The sequence below is a fragment of the Cajanus cajan genome, chromosome 3 (genome assembly GCF_000230855.2).
Source record: "Cajanus cajan strain Asha chromosome 3, NIPB_CcT2T_4, whole genome shotgun sequence".
NCBI classification, from domain to species: Eukaryota; Viridiplantae; Streptophyta; class Magnoliopsida; order Fabales; family Fabaceae; genus Cajanus; species Cajanus cajan.
Genome location: NC_138519.1, coordinates 33,956,072 through 33,973,902, shown reverse-complemented (window position 1 = coordinate 33,973,902; position 17,831 = coordinate 33,956,072). Strand labels below are relative to the sequence as shown.

At 32.4% G+C, this 17,831-nt stretch overlaps 1 protein-coding gene across 2 annotated transcripts; it reads right to left on the bottom strand.

Annotated features, from left to right (window-relative positions):
- Positions 1 to 1,541: 1,541 nt before the first annotated feature.
- On the bottom strand, positions 1,542 to 6,412 carry ASG1 (nuclear factor 1 A-type protein (DUF1005)). 2 transcript variants are annotated; one of them, XM_020381544.3, is made up of 3 exons: positions 6,147 to 6,412; positions 3,140 to 3,807; positions 1,542 to 2,463 (listed from the first exon to the last, which is right to left on the bottom strand). In XM_020381544.3, the coding sequence occupies exons 2-3, from the start codon at positions 3,745 to 3,747 to the stop codon at positions 1,776 to 1,778; spliced, it is 1,296 nt and encodes a 431-aa protein (XP_020237133.1). In that variant the 5' UTR covers positions 3,748 to 3,807; positions 6,147 to 6,412; the 3' UTR covers positions 1,542 to 1,775. The 2 variants fall into 2 exon arrangements, with proteins under 2 accessions (XP_020237133.1, XP_029126505.1); XM_029270672.2 differs by lacking the exon at positions 6,147 to 6,412 and adding an exon at positions 5,941 to 6,076.
- Between the last annotated feature and the right edge of the window lie 11,419 nt (positions 6,413 to 17,831).

Sequence of the window (17,831 nt, the reverse complement as noted above, 5' to 3'; positions counted from 1 at the left end):
GATGCTATTGATGACAGGAGGTCCACCTCTAGATCTGCTATCTTTTCTGGACCCAATTTGATATCATGGCGGTCCAGAAAATAGCGAGTTGTTGCTTAGTCCAGCACAGAAGTTGAATATCGCAGTATAGCTCAAGCTTCTGCTTAGTTAACTTGGATTCAAGCTTTTCCACAAGAACTTAAGGTTCCCTTATCCACACCTACTTTGCTCTATGACAATCAAAGTGCAGTGGCTATTGTGCACAATCCTATTTTTCACAACAAAATAAAGCACATGGAGATTGATGTGTCCTTTGTTCGTGACAAAGTTATATCCAAGCATCTTTTAGTTTATCACATACCAGCTTTGGATCAATGGGTTGATTTACTTACTAAGCCTAGCCTTTGTCTGCTACTCGTTTTGAAGTTCTTAAAGGCAAACTCAATGTGCGAAGTTTTTGTGACAAACCTTTGCCTTGAGTTTGAGGGGGGCTATTAGTGTATAAAACCAAAACAAAAAGGGAATATTTGTTTGTTAGCCTTTTTTACTTTTTGCATTCTGTTACATCTTCAGAATATTCCAAGGACACCTGTCTAGACACCTGTCCTTTATTTTCTCCCTTTGTTGTTGCTTTTACAGTTGCTACTTTTACAACTGTATTACTTTTTTATTTTCTCTCTCTGTTGTTGCTTTTACTACTGTAGTACTGAGGGGTTTCCTATATATATTTGAACCTATGTATTCATTGATAGTGTAAATGAAATGAAGTTCCTTTTTACATTTTTATCTCTTTCTACTTTTATCTAATATGGTGAGATCAAAGTGTTTGTCAATAAAACTTTGAATTAAGAACTAAAATCAAACTTTGAACTTTATGGGGACTAAAATCAAACTTTTAATTGAGTAAAATCAAACTTTTGGATTTTGTGAGGAGTAGAACCAAACTTTAAATTCTATAGGGACTAAAATCAAACTTTAAAAGAAATTGATTGCCACATCACCCAAAATGACCACATATACAGTGCTAATATCACCATTAGTTATATCGACGACATTAGTGACTAGAGTTTAATGCGACACATTTTTGAAAATAGGAAACCCAAAGTCGACAATTTTAAAAGGAGAGACTAAAAGAGAACTTTTATATTTTTATAGGAGCCAAAAAGATATTTAACCCTATATTTTTCTTTGGGAGGAATACTTGCAATACTCTCTTTAACACTCTTGCTAACATTTTTTTAATTATTAATTGGAACTTATTGAAAATCACATTTTGTGAATTTCTCATCTCTTTTAATGACTCTCTTAATTTAATGGTAGGACCTACTAAAATTTATGATTTTCAACCAAAATATTAGCATGAGGTCGATTTGCTAACAAAATTGTTATCATGGATTCAAGTTCCTGATGGACTCTACATGGACAATGTATTTAGTTATCTTAGCTATTCAAAATTATAAATCTGTACATATATAGTAAAATTCAGTCAAGGATAATACAATGTACAAGTCTACCTTTGACATTTAACAATAACAGCTATGAAACATAGGAGCTTTTCAGAATATGGTGAATTCTAGAAAAGATCATTAACTTGAGATTGTTTGTTGAACCTTAATTGTACAAAAGCCACATTGTCATGCAGGCACAGACATCACAATGCTAATATGTTGAAGAATTCACAGCAGGGCAATGAGGCACTAACTTATGCTGTACATTTTTCTAAGCATTGCAGAAATGAAAAAGCAAAGGCAGAACAATCACATTCATGAAAGTGCTTACAAATACATTTGCCTTCTTCACATAGAATGCCAGAAACCTCTCCTCACCTTCCTCCGGAAAGGTTTACAGGCCTCGATACTGAGGTCAACAGCTGCCGCAAGCGCCATGAAGATGGCAGCATCCTCCACACACGTCACATGTCGCATTGCCAGTTGTACTAACGGTTTACTCCGCTTCCCTTCACCTTGAACCCTACAACTCATGACGAAACCTCCAACCATTGGACTCAGCGCACCAAAGTCTCCACTGCTTTGTGGACTAGGTATTGGACTTGCTGCACTGGTTGCAGTTCGCACGTGTTTCTCAGTGTCTATGAAAAACTCTCCACCTTTTTCAGCACTTATGTGTATTTCAGACATAAGAAGTTCACCCCCCTCTTGGGCTTCAGATAGAAGATGGAATCTGCAGCAAACAGTGTCTCTAATGCCACGCTCACGCCATGCTTCGAGCTTTCCCCATGGCTGCCAGCTCTCAGATCTACCTATGTCGGGACGAACAATCAACCAAGATCCTGGGTTGGATCTGGCAACCCAATCACAACCTGAAGATGGAACAAAGGGAGTTGTTATGAAGGCTGCAGCTACAGCTGAGCCAGAGAGATCATGTATTGTCACCTTCCACCCCTTTCTTTCTCTCCTCTCTGTCTCTAAATCAGAAATGTCAGCAGAACCTGACCAAGCGCTCAATGGGTCAATCTGGGAAACCCTGTCATTTCATAACTATCAAAAGTTTTATTAATAACAGTTCTTTAGATGAATGTTGCACGTCTTACAGATATCAGGTCCAACTGACAAAGAAACAACGAAGAAAACATGCTACAATTTTTTTCCACTTGAAATATTGATTGAGAATGATTTAATTCCTTGGTCCCAAAATCAGGCCTCGGGCTCTTATGAAGAGAAGTTAACTACATCAGTCCACACAGACATTTAGGTACAAGTGTTTTGTCCATGCTTCAAAATGCAAAGACAAGTTTACTTAATTACTCCCTTCGTCCCAAATTGACTGCAGAGTTCTAACATTTGAAAATGGTTCCAAAATGACTGATATTTCCACCTTTCAAAGTAAATTTTCATAAATTATTCAACCACTACCATTAAAAGTAGTGCATTTATTGAGAGAGTGAGACTAATTTAGTAAAATTGTATCAAAAACTGATACATTTACTATTGTTCTTAATATGCGCATAAAAACCTTGAGCTACAATTGTTTTGGAACGGAGGGAGTTTGTTGATCAAAGAAAAACTTTGTACAAAATAATATTGATTTCAATTTTAAAAATTAAATGCAAGTTAGTTGAGAACAACCAAATCATGACTTTTAAAGATTTCAGAACAGTAAACATTATTGAAAGTAAAATAGAACACAATTTTCATATCACCTGTCCTTACTAAACTTGCAGCTGAAGATTGGCTGCTTGATGGATCCTTGCAGTTGAACTATCTGAGGACTCAATGTTGTTATATCTTCAAACTGGAACACATATCTAGGGTCAGAATCTAATTTCACTTTTAAATGTAGCTGCGCACCCGGCTTTCCATGATCCTGTTTGTTCTTGCCAATGCCTATCCATCCGTTAAAGAGAATCAACGGCTTTCCTTCACCCCATTCGGGGCCAACCTGCATCTTAAAAATACCAATTTGCTGCCTTTTAATGCCAACTCCACAATGGGATCCCTTCCTCCCTGAAAACACAGCAATCTCCAAACAAGCTTGAGTGTTGTAGAAACAACCAGGAGCTAACAATGCTTTTAAGTCAGATTCCTCAAGGTAAAAGCTAGAAGCAATGTTCTGAGTATCAGGTATAACATCTGTGGAGGATATCACGGGCACTGATGACGTTTGAACAGGAAAACCTCGAAGCCGTATCTCACAAACACAAGGTAAAGAGAGTGTTTGAATTCCAGATTTTTCAGTGCTCAGCTCAATTCCGGTGCATCGCAACCCCAGAGAACCTATTGACAGCCTAATGAAGGCCTGGGGATCCATATTTGTCACAATTGTCCCCCCATTGTTTTAAAAGTGCTATTTTCACAAAATTCAGATTCCCTGAGAATTATAAGACGAAAAGAAAAATCAATTCAGGAATAAAGAGAAAATTAAGTATGTGTTTGTTTGATTAGAATTAAAAAAGTAACAGCTTTCACATGTTTGTCTCATGTATGTATTGGTTTTTCATAATTCTTTAAAAGCTTGAATACTTCACTAATATGTATCGGTGAAGTATCCAAGAATATCAATATCAAAAAAGATTTTCATAAATTTTTTAAAAGATTGGATACGTTATTGATTCGTATCAGTGAAATATCCAAGAATATCGGTATCAAATACATGCTGGATAGAGATACATAAAGCAAATTGGAGTATTGGTGTTTCATATCATAGAAGCATTAGAACAAAATCCAGAGACAGAAAAATGCAATAAAGTGGAAAAAGCAATAGTATATCACAATATATTGCTCAAACATTTCTTCATCATATCAAAGTCAACCAATATAACAGAATTGCCAGAGGGCTATTATACAATGTAGATAGATATTAATCCTAATTAATTTTTCAGCAAATATACTTTATCAATCCCTAAAATAAACATGCCTTGGAACAAGCCAACAGAATAAAAAACTTGCAATACTTTTCTAAGTGAATATCTTCAGAAACTATTCTTGAACTTAACCTTCTAATTTTTAGTACAAACTTTATTTGCATTAGCAATGCTTGATTTCAAAACTTCTACTCCAGATGAAGGTGCCATGTTTACTTTTCAGGTTTTTCACATTTCTCTTTTTTCCCACAAAAGGAGGCTATCCTTCTCTAAATGTTTTACCATTTAACAGTTTGATTATCTCATAAGTAAACAAATCTCATGAATACAACTTTTTTCTGTTGAGTTGAGATACTAAAAATCAACTCTTTTAAAAGCTTAAGTTGTTAGATAACACATGAATGGCTTTGTATCTCCAAGACTTCAGGTCTGAGGTGTGGAAATGAAAACAAAATGTTACTTGTTTGAAATTTAACTTAATTACAGAAAATAAGGGTAATAAGGTTGACCACTTGGTTAAAAGTTTCGATAACATCTATGCAAAACAACTCTCATTAAAATGTTTGACTTCATAGTATATGGCTATATGCAGTACAATAAAGGCTGGAGGTTGTAAATCATTCACAAAAAATTAATCTGAATAGAACTTAGAGTGAAAAAGGAAAGGACAGCTAAGAAGCATGAGAGAAGATTCAATGTCATCAAGCACTAAAGGCTTTGAATGGAAGCAATCATTTATTGTTCTGTCGAATAAGCGGCTTAAAATTACTGTATCAAGTATGTCATTCTCTAATGAGTAAAGGTTCATTTCTTAGCAAATGAAGATAGAATATAAGCTGGCTTTTCAAGGGGGATAAATTCTGATGACAGTATACACCTAGCAATCTGTTAGGTCACCAATCAGATAAATTCTTCATTTTTCTTTCAAATCAAGCAAAGATATATGGATCAAACAAAATTAACTTAAGAGCAAGACACATTGGTAGAAGAAAAGGAAATTAACAGAATCAAATAACTGCTCAGGTTGGTTCAAAATCATTTGGAAGTTAGTTAAGAGGCAACCCTCTTCTTTGTTAAAAGCCCCAACCCAACCACATGTTTATATACAAATCTTTTTCAGTTGGCTCATATTTGGTAAAAAAAATTAATTTCACTTTAGACCTAACAAGTCCCTGTCTAAATATTTGGTAAATGAATAATAATAAAATGGCCATGACAATCATGCCCCCAACAACCCTCTCTTCAACCTACGAAGACTTGCATTTTCAGGAACTAAGAGCACTTCCCAATCAAGAAACTTCTTACAAGTGTGTGTACGTATAGTGAAGTGAGAAGCTACAAGTATAACTAACCTCAACAAACTCAAGCACCCCTTAGATCAAAGAATTGAGCTAACAAAACCGAATAAACAACTTAAGCAAACCAACAACCACAAATTCAAGCACATGAGAATTTTTGTTGCAATGAAGTTAAAAACTGTTGCAGAAGCAGTCAATTGTGATGATGTGAACACCTGTCAACAACCCAATCCAAGCCCAAAATTGCATTACACAAAAGCAGCAGGTTGAACACAAGAACAAGAAACAGAACAAAACAAAAGTCAAAGTCATAACACACACTAAAATGTAACTTGCAATCACCTAGTTGACATATAATGCACCAAACTCCCTCAACCTTTCACTCAAAGGACTCAAACCTCAAAAATTACATTGGCTCAGCTTCACATACAAAATAAAAAATACCATAAGGACAAATATATAAAATAAAATAAAATAAAATAAAAACCCCAGAAAGAAAAAAAGGGTTTTTAAGATGACACACGCAAAACCCAACTCAAAAATCTCACCTTTTGCACCCTCCAAATCCCAAAACTTGAAAAGGGTTGTTCCTAAGAGAAGGGTGTTGAACAAAGAAAGGAAGAAAATAGGGAAAAGGAGAAAGAAGGCATATGCAGTTGATGATTGTGCACGGATCACGAGGATAATTAACCAAAAATCACTGAAATGTTTGCGCAATCTCTCTTTGTGGCATACTTTTGTGTTTTTTTTGAATGTTGTGTGAGAGAGAGAGAAAAAAGAAGAGATAGATTATTTTTTTTTTGTTGTTACAAAAGAAGAGAGAGATTGAATTTTGTAATATCATTATTTAGTAATTAATTATATAATATTTAATTATTTATGATCTCTACGCCAATTCTCACGAAACAGACGGAGAAAGTAAAGGAATCAAATTTGTTTTTCTTTGTATTTCATGACATTCCAATGTACATGATTATGGAATTTTGACGAAAAAATAAATTCAGGTTTAGCTATATTTTCAATTACTCGAATGTGTATTTAGTCTTCATGTTCTTAAAATGAATAAGTTAAAAAATTATTTAAATTTAATTTCTTAGTTTTTATTATTTTCAAATTCTTCAGTATTTTTAACTCTTGAATTTCACTTTATAAAAAAATTTATTTTATTAGGAATTAGTTGAACTATTTTTCCCAAGTGATACAATAATATCATTTTTATATTTTCAATATTTTAATTTTAAATATTTTAAAAAGGGATAAAAGTAAATGTATTGTGATGGTTGTAAAACATTCGTAAATAAATTTCTCTCTTTTTAATAAAAGTGAGATGAAAAAGATGATTACAAAATGAGGTGTAAATGTAAAGTAATGTTTTATGCTTCCTTAAGCCTTTAAATATTTTAAAATTTCAAATTTTTCTCCTAATTGATCTGTGCTACAAATTAATCTTTCAAATATCAAATTAATATAACATTTTTTTTAAGATAACTCAATTTTTTATACATCTATTTTGTTAGTTCACGGTACAATGTCAAAATATCTTATAAATACTAAAAAAAATTATTATATAGTAAGATATACTAAAAATATATTTATCTTTAAAAATTATTTTTACTTACACTATAAATATAATATATGTTGATATATTATTAATAATATAAATTCATTTTTATTATCACATTCAGTTTAATTAAAATATTTATAATTGAAAATAAATTAAGAAAACTATTATCCAATTTTTAAGAAGGTAAATATTTTGAAGTAAATTCAAATGTAAAAATTTATAATAATTTAGTATTATATAGTTATCAAATTTCAATTTTGAAATAAGTAAATAATTATGTTTTCTTTTATAAAAAATATATATATATGTGTGTTGTATATTTTAAATAACGGTGAATATTATCATATTTTCAATTTAATTAATTAATTTAATGAAATTTCAACTTTTGACGGATTAAAAAACTAATCTTTTACCTTTTTTTTTCTAACATATAATAATCACACTAGAGTTTAAATATTAAGATCTCATATATATTATTCAATATTCACTACTAAAATTTTAATAATTAATTTCCTTTATTATATATGATAGATGACATAATCTTAGGATAATTAGAAATATAATGACGTTCAATTCTCGATAATTTATGGATTTTCTGACATTTATATTTCAAGGAAATTACAAATATTAATTATTACTAATTTCTCACCATAATTTATTTTATTAATAATTATTATAAAATATAAATAACAGCTAACAAATAACTTGGTACTTTATAAAAATTTAATATAAGATGAAAAAATTTCTTCTGCCTAAAATATTTATTAATTAGGAAATATTTATTGAATTTTTGGTCAGCTTTGATGAATTTTAAATGTTTTCCAATAATCTAGACTGAAAAAGCAGAAACATAACAGCTGTCTTTGAAGAAAGTGATGAATATGAAAATAGTTCAACTACTACCAAAACATTTTATATGAATTATGAATTATGAATTGTTATTAAGTATGAACACGAATAACTGGAAACTTGGAATTTGTGAAAGAGTCAGACACTATGGTTTGATGGAGTCATAAATAATACTACTATTATATTCTGCCTCAGTTTGGTAAATCAGAAATTAGGAACTGCAAATTGATTAGCAAAATAATTCAATCCAGACTGTTTCATTAATTTAATCACAAACTAATTGATAAATATAAAATATATAAAAAGATATATACAGATATTTGAAGTAAAAAATAAAAAAGAAACAAAAAACAAAAAATTTAATAATTTATAAACTTAGTTACTTTAAGTATTTTATAAAAGTAAATTACAAGTTACTGAAATAAATTCATATATTAAATAAGTTTGTTTTGATCAAATTAATTTACTAATTAATCAAACACTCTCTCATAATTGCTAAATAGTTTTATTTTATAAATATATAATTAGTGATTTACCTTTTACATTTGTGCATATATGAATAAAAATTTATTAGAAAAAAAATTAATATTTCATATTTTAATATTTAACATTTTGATAAATTAATTTTCAAGTCCCAACCCAAAAGACATTCTGTTTTTTTCTTTTTTGTGTGTATGCATGCTATTATAGATCAATTCATTTTAGAGAAGAAACAGTACTTTCAATTTTAACTTCATATTTTAGCAAAAACTAAACTTGAACCCTTATTAACAAAAACAAGTGTTAAAAATTAAAATTGGTAATAATTTGAACATATTTTAGATTGTTAGTGATAAATAATAATAATAATAATAATAATATAAAACATTATCTAAATGAAGTGCATAGAGAATTGAAAAAATGAGTGAGGGATAGAAAGAGGAAGGTCGTGAATACAGCTGTAACCAAAAGAGAGTGTGAGAGATGAAGTTAGGAATCGCTATCAAATGCATGTGCCTCACTTCATTCCCATGCTCATCTTTTTCTTTTTTATTATTTCTTTTAGTCCATACACGCTAACCCTTTTTTTCTTCTTCTTATAATATGAACATATTGCAATGTTACAAGATACTACGTATTTACCTACATATTTAAGATAACATTCTAGTATATGTGCAACGTACATGAACACTTAATCTTGTGGTATAATATGTTTACATCACTAGTTAGATTGTAATTTGTAAACATGAATATGCAACTTTGAAATGATTTACTATTGATTTTGCAAGAAAGGATGTTCAATAATATCCTTTACTTTTTTCAAGTGATCATCCATGTTTCTAGCAATTCAATTATGTTGATGGATGATGTTATTAGTACAATAATTAATGAATAATAATAAGATAGTGAAGCAATGATTTATCTTTTGCATAAGGTTTTTTTTATTTTTTATATAGGTAGATAAGTGTTTGAATGGGAGATATTGTAAGATCCCCTTCCCTCTTTTTCCCTTCCTTCACTTTCAACCACTCCAACTCTCTCTTCTTCCCTCTCATTCTCCTTTCTCTGAAATTGGTGGCTTAGGTGCTGAGCTAGAGGCAGGTGGAATTAGTTGAGAGTGGTGCTTCTTTTCTCCTCCGAACAAGCTCTTTCTTCTTCTCCGTTCAAGCTCCCGGAACTCGGAATCTTCACCCGAGGTAAGGGAAGCTAGTAATTTTGTTTCTTTTTCACTGTTCTTGACTGTGGACGAGTTCTATAAACTCGTTAGATGCTTGTGGGTGTCTGATTCATGGCTGGATTTGAAAGAAAGCTTGTCTTCTTTGGGGTTTCGGGGTTGTTGAGAAATTTTGGGGAAAATCCTTTATTTGTTGTTGCATGTTGAAAAAGGTGGTATTTTTGGACTATTGGATGAAATTGTAGTGATTCGAACCGATTGCATGTGAAGTTTCTGGTTGTTTTGCAGATTGTTTGAAGAGTTTTTCGAAAATGGTTGGCCGCTGCTAAGCTTCGCGCTGAGCGCGGTTCTTCGCGCCTGGGCGCGTGGCCACCAGGAGACCCCATTTGGCCAAGCTCGTTGAGCGCAATGATGAGTGCGCTGAGCGCGCTTGAGAATGTGGGTCTCTGGCTGGCCCGCGCTGGGCGTGACTTGGACCGCGTTGGGCGCGATACCAGTTGTGGCAGGTTTTGGTTCTTCTTTTGGGCGCTGAGCGCGCCCCTTGTCGCGCTGGACGTGAGACTCCCCAGGAGTCTCTACCTTGTGGGCGCTGAGCGCAAATTTAAATTGTGCTGGGCGCGAGACCAAGGGAGGTCTCTGCCTTTCCCGCGCTGGGCGCGGGTTTTGGTGCGCCGGGCGCATGAGACTCCTTGAGTCTCTGCCCGGCCAGCGCTGGGCGCAAAGACTATTGCGCTAAGTGTGAGATAGTTTTGGGTTCTCTGGTTGAGTCCCGCTGGGCGCGGGCATACATGCGCTGGGCGCGCTGGCCCCCTGGTGCTCGCTGGTTGCGCTGCGCTGGGCGCAGCCACATGTGCGCCGGGCGCGGAGAAGGGATGTTCATGTATGAAATTTTGTGCTGAGTTGAATTGAAATAGAAGGTTATGAAATGATGTCTAGCTGATAAAGTTATTTTTTATATTAAATTATATCTGATGAATGTGTTGAGAAGTGAGGTTATGTTGTGGCTGATTTGTTGAATTGTGAGTTGATATGTTGAGATGTATAAGTTATGTTGTGCTGGAATATTGATGTGAGTTGTTGTAGGCCGCAAGGCTGAGTTGTTGTAGGCCGCAAGGCTGAGTTGTTGTAGGCCGCAAGGCTGAGTTGATGTAGGCCGCAAGGTTGAGTTGTTGTAGGCCGCAAGGCTGAGTTGTTGTAGGCGGTAAGGCTGAGTTGTTGTAGGAGATCTCCGAGTTGATATGCGTGACGACGCATTGTATGCTTATTGATGATCATGTTGAAAAACCGATGGGATGTATGTTGATGAAGTGTTGATAGTTGTAGTTGTTTATATTACTTAAATCCTTCTACATGTTGTTTCTTTTTATGCTAGCTTACCCTTCTGTTGTTTCCATGTGGTTGGACTGCAATGATCATACTATGTATGGGAGCAGAGCAGGGATAGGTGGTGGATAGTGGTAAGTCTGTAGCTGGTAGGCGGAGCTGACTCCTATGGATGTTTTGTTTTGTTTTGTTACGGCTACTTGATATAGTGGTTTTGGATGTATTTTGTACTCTACACTCTAACTCTAGTCGGATGTAGGACATTGTATATACTTATATTCTAGACACTATATTTATATACTCGTTCTATCCTGTCTCGAGTTTCCGGTGTATTGTGATGGTGAGTGTAGTGACCTGCCGGGTCGTTACAGATATAATTATATTTGAGTTATATAAGATTATTATTTATAAAAAAATTAATATTAATTAATATAATTATATATTTAATATTAAAATTTGAGATTAATATTTAAAGTATATTTTTTGGTAAAATTATTTTTCTTAATAATTCATAATTCATAATAAATTTTAATGATCTAATCGTTAAATTAAAAATTCTTATTATATAAATTAAATGTATAAAATTTTATAAAATTTTAAATTTATTTAATATTTTATACATAAAAACAGATCAATGTTTAATATATTTTTATGGATAAACATCAATTTGAATTTATAAATAAAATATTATTTTTTAAAAAATTGTAAAATTTTGTATACTCAATCTATACTATAAGAATTTTTAATTTAACATTTAGATCATTAAAATTTATTATAAATTATGAGTTATTGAATATATAATAAATATTCAAATATTATTCTTGGAGTAAATAAAGAGCTCTCCATATTTATTTAAATGGGAACAGCTCTCTTACATGTTGATTTAATGATGCACATAATATAATTTCTGAAATAACTTTGTGTAGAAAACGTTTATTTCTCGTGGTGAATGATGAAACCTTCACATTGTTTGATCAAAATCTTGAAATGGTTCCTTCCTTTTGACACTTTTATGTGCAATTGACTAGGACTAAAATATGGTTTTGGTAGGTATGAGCTTTAATTCAAAGAGTTTGGTCTTGACTTCTCTTAAAGATCATAAAAATAAATAAATAAATAAACTTTGAAATCTAATTGGCAAATTTTTCCCACAACGAATCTTGCGTTGATTTGAATGATTGGCTATTCATGTAACATGCATTCTTTGTCTTATGCATAATCATCGTGATTAGGGCTTTTTGTCCTATCTAAATTTTTGTTAAAAATTATAATTATGATTTTTATCAAAAAGCTATTTACCGCATTAAGTAGTTTTTACCACGGTGACAAGAGTGTTACACAATGTGCTACCATCCAAAAATTCAAATCACAAAAAGAAAACGCATCAAGGTGTAAGTGTCATTAGAAAATATGCGACTTATAGAGTGTAATATAGTTGATAGATATTTTTATTCTTTGAATATGTGGATTAAGTTCGATCTCTTGTCACTGCGTATAAAAAACATTTAATAGGAAATTTCTTTAAATGGATTTCTATGCTCCAACAAAAAGTTGGAATAAATTAGAAGGATATTTAAGAAAAATTAATAAATAAGATCATTTCTAGAAATTTTGAGAGTTAAGGCAAAAAAAATTTAGACAAACTTATTAGTTATTAATTTTTATATTTATTTTCTACTTTTTTTTAGCAGAAAAATCATTTATCAATATTTTATATTTAAGTAATTTTAGCATTTTACTTTCAATAAACAAGATTTACGTAATTTTAATTTTGAAAAACTCTTTTCAACAATAACAATAATTACGAATATTATTAATAATATTCTATAAGTAATACATGCATTTTTAAAATATTTTTTTTTATATAGTATCATATTTTCATTGGGATGTTAATTTCTTCTTTAAAACTTCTCAAATACTTTTAATTATGAAAATAAATTAAGACCATCAATATTAGAATATTTATCAAATCTTAAAAAATATTAAGATTAATACAATATTTCTTTAATTCACCATCACTTAAAGTTTTAATTTTTTTGGATTCATATAAAAATCCAAAAATGGCTCACTGTAAAAATTGTTCAAGTTAAGTCTCAATAGAAGAAATAGATTGATCTACTATATATATATATATATATATATATAATTCAATACAAAAAAAAAATCTTTAACTGAATATGTGATCTCATCTAACATTTTTATCAAAATGATGTTTTATATGGATTTTACATTTTTCATGAAACTTAGTGATAAAAATTTATCAAGGTTCAATATTTTTAAATATCCTTTTTAGTTGATGGAAGACTAAGTGACTAGAAGAAGATTTAAAAGAATTAAAAATAATAATTTGAAGAGCTCAATGAAACCAACACCAATTACTAGAGATGCTATAGTAGGTTGTACTTTATTTGAGTGATATACTTAACTTTTGGACATAAAAGATACTTAAGTCCATTTTTTAGTTTTAATGTAATTTTTATATTTTATTTTAATTAAATAATTTTAGATGGCTTTTAATATAGCCTAAGTCAATTTTGAGTGATTTTAGCTTCCTAGTGAAAAAATAAATACTAGTGGGGATTTATGTCCTAGTGGAGACTTAGTAGAAAGTTACTATTGATAAGCGAGAGGTTGCATATCGTAGTCTATAAATAGGAGCCTCTTGTAATTATCCAAGATAAATTTGAATATTAATAATATTTTAAGTTTTTCATTGTGAGAGATTTTTTCTTTGTTCTCGGATAAGAACTTGATAATGTTGCTTCTAGTGACAAATTGCGGATAAGGTCACACTTCTCTTTGATAACTTTGGTTCTACTGGCGAATCACGATTAGGATTAAGTTCTTTTTTGTTCCTTTGCCTATTTTCAAGACGGTCATATCATAAAAAAGTTGTATCACTTAAGTTCTATATTCATTTCAATAGTTTTTTTTTTTGTGGATTCCAAAGCTAATGCAAAACCATTTTCCCTATAGTTTTTTAAATAAGAAATAAGACCTCTTAAATGATATATATAACTACAACTATATGCATATCTTTAGATTGTAGGACTTTACTAACAAAATTAATAGCAAATAAAATATCAAACAAAATATTCGCACCTTAAAAAAATTCAAAACTTTCAATCTCATAAGTTGTTAAACAAGTGGTTTCACTTTTTTATTTTTAGATCTTCACAATATTTTGATAATTGAATTAAAACATCTATTATCTTTGGCATTTGAAACTTTATTACTTTAACACTTTCAATTCTATTTTACCATCAAATTTGAGACAAAGATTTTATAGAAAATTTGCATACATCATCTTACAACATTTTCCATCATTTGGTAGACGAAACAAATAAAGAATAAATACATTGTAAAACACCTAAAAAAGAAATAACTCTATTAGATGAATTTGTCATATCACATAAAATTAAATTGAAATGATGCCATCCTGATGGAAAACCCTTTAAAGACTAGATTGATTTAGTTCTCCTCCAAGTTCCTCTACACAGATCTTTTCCTCTTGGCCTCCTCCTAGCTATTCCAAAGGTGTTAGAAGCCTGTTACAAACACACATGAAAGGGTAGAGAACCCCCTTGGTGACACCACACTCAATAGAGTGATAAGACTCTCCAAATCTCACCATACTTAGAGAGGATAAGATAAATGAAGCAAGTTTCAAGTAGAGAAACAAGCTTTGAGAGAGAGAATTAGGAAAAATGCATCTAAATGATTAAACTCCAAAGTGAAAAACTTGGCCATTACAAGTTTTCTTATATATACTAGTTTGGTTGGCTTATGGTGCAAGCTCGACTAACCATACTCAAGTGTAACCATGGTTAGCTACCTTGTACTTAAGTTAACCAACCTTAGAAACTTATGGAGAAAGCTAAGCTAATCCTAGTTTAGAAATAACCTAAGTTAGCTTAAGTTAACTCTATCTACCTAACCTAATGATTACTTTGACTAGTTTTTTGAGATATCACTATCAAGGCCATGTGACATATTTAACAAACTTCGATGGCTTGTTCACTAAGCTTGACGTCCAAACCACTTGCTTAGGTGTCGCAACCCGAAAATTTCCGATCTCACGACCTATGGTTTAGACATCCTTTTAAAGACCTCATCAATTAAGGAATGTTCGGACACCAGACTAATCCTTAATTAATGGTTTTGAAAAATGAGTTCATGGAGTCGCCACCAATGTTTTACTCAAAATATTGGAAAAAGAAAAGGTTTTTAAAAATCCAATAATCGGGGTCGGTTACGTGTAGGGAAGGTATTAAGCACCCCTACAACACCCTCAATTGGTACCCTATGATGAAGTTAACGTGATAAGAATTAATAAATTAAATATTAGATCCCCTTTATTAATATTTATTTACATGCTATAAATTTAAATTACACGATTGATCCTAAAATGTCTACATGGTTGTTTTCATTATAATTATATTTAAGATGAGGGAATAGAAAAAAGAGAAGAGAATTGAGTGAAATACCTCTTAAACGAGCTTTATTGAATCTTCAAATATGGGGATCTTTTAGGTGCTTTGCAGCAACCTTTCACACTACAATATGCCTCACAAAAATCTCAAGAAATAAAAAAAGAGAGAGACAGAGAGAAATTTTGAGCTCTAAGGAGTTTTGGACGAAATTTTGTGGCCTTGAGAACTGTGGCCGAGTCTGCTATTTATAGACATCAAAAAGTTTCCAGAACGGCCCGTTCCAGATTCGGAACGGCCCATTCTGGATCTATACGTTATGTGTTAATTTCGTATCTTGGAATGACCTGTTCTGAAATCAAAACGACCCGTTCCAGAGGTGAGTTTAACACACAACTGTTTATGCTGGAACGACTCATTCCAAACTAAGGTTTTAGGCCTTTTTTGTAACTTGGAACGGCCCATTCCAATTTAAGAATAACCCATTCCAAACTTAGGTTTTAGCCTTTTTTATGAGCTTGGAACGGCCAGTTCCCAATTAAGGTTTTAGGCCCTTTTTTAAATTGGAACGGCCCGTTCCAGTTTTGGAACGGCCCGTTTCGATTTTGGAACAGCCCGTTCTGGGCTACTAAAACTAGCTTATTTGGGCTTTAGGCTTTCTGATGTCATGTCCTATTATTTCCATGCTTTGGGAGCTTCTTTCCTTCGATAATGGAAGTCCATTTCCTTGTTTGTATGCCCCCGGATGAAATTGGGTGTCTACATTAGGCAAGTGGACGTCCAACCTTAATGAGCTAAAACAATGTTTAGGCCATCTAAGCCCAAATAAGTCTATGGTTTAGGCTAGTTACACCTCCCCTATGAAGTTAGCGAAAAAAACACATAGAAGGGGGGTTGAATATGTGTGTGTATGTGAGGGAGTTTTAAAAACATTTTTGCAATAAGGCTCTCTTTCGTCCACTAAAAATATTATTGATGAATGCTTGAATTGAAACAGCCCAAGATTAGTTTATCAAAAATCATTTTGTATCTAGGAGTTCCATCATCTACTAAGAGAAAATTACTACTTAAACGAAAATAGTTCTTTTAGGGCTAGTATGGTTTTCATCTAAAGATAGTTTTAACAGACGGTTATCATTGGACGGAGTTTTCAATATTTAAGATTAATCAAGTAAGGTGTGTATAAAACATTAAAGCATAGAGCATGTATTTTTATACTGGTTCACTCAAATTGAGCTACGTCCAATCTCCTTCAAATGAAAGGTTCCACTAGATAATCAGTAAAGTACAAGTATTGTTTGTTCAGCCTTTTCAGGCTCGCAATGAGTATTATAAACCACCTAGGTCACGACTACTCCTGGTCCCAAGTATTCTCAACCACTTCTAGCTCGTCTACTTCACTCACAAACGCTAGTATTCTTAGACCACTTCTGGTTGCCCGAGTATTCTCAACCACTCCTGATTCGTCAACTTCACTTGTTGATGCTAGTATTCTTTACTCAGCCACTTCTGGCTATCAGTGAGTATTATCGACCACCTCCTAGCCTGCCAGCTTCACTCACTAGCGCTAGTATTCTTTGCTCAGCCACTTCTGGCTCTCAGTGAGTATTTTTGACCAACTCCTGACCCGTTGACTTCACTCATCAATGTTAGTATTCTTTATTCAGCCACTTCTGGCTCGTAGTGAGTATTCTTTGACAAGCCACTCTAGGCTTTACAAGTATTCTTTCGCTAGCCTCTTCAGGCTTTACAATATTAACTAAATAGGTTTAGCTTGAGTGTATGGGTTACTCTCATAGAGAGGATACATATGTTTCTACACTCACTAAGGTATGTAACCTTAGTCTTTACAACGATTGAGTGTATGGTCTGCTCTCACAGAGAGAATACATAAATTGATACACTCACTAAGGTTTTGTTCCTAAGATACACATGTTTGGAACTCCTTAGTTTACAGAGATGAATACACTATTGGTACATTCGACTCTATACGCTCTATCTTTGGTTTCGTTATTTCATGGGCTTAATATCACTTGGTTAAGAATGGAAACATGGATGCCAACCTTCCAAGATTTGAGATAGTGATATATATATATATATATATATATATATATATATATATATATATTGTCTTGTAGAATCTACCCGTTGCATGTGTCCGTTGAAGCAGATATAGTCGTTTATGACTAGTTTAATCTACTCATTTAATGCTTGAGTTCTTGCATTAAATTTTGCTTCTTGTGATAAACCTTGCGTGAAGTCTTCTTAGCCTTATTAGTAGGGTGAGCAACGGGTGGGTTTGGTCGGGTTCGGGTGAAAAATGTCCAACCCGTTGTAAACCGACTTTGAAAAAATGTGACCCATATCCGACCGACTGAGCTTTCGATTTGAGGCGGTTCGGGTTGAAATGGAT

Bases quoted from the DNA above. Each gene is read 5' to 3' on its own strand.
- ASG1 (XM_020381544.3), bottom strand. From the start codon at position 3,747: ATGGATCCCCAGGCCTTCATTAGGCTGTCAATAGGTTCTCTGGGGTTG. The intron at 2,464-3,139 runs GTGATATGAAAA...ATGAAATGACAG, and splicing joins TGCAAGTTTAGTAAGGACAG to GGTTTCCCAGATTGACCCAT.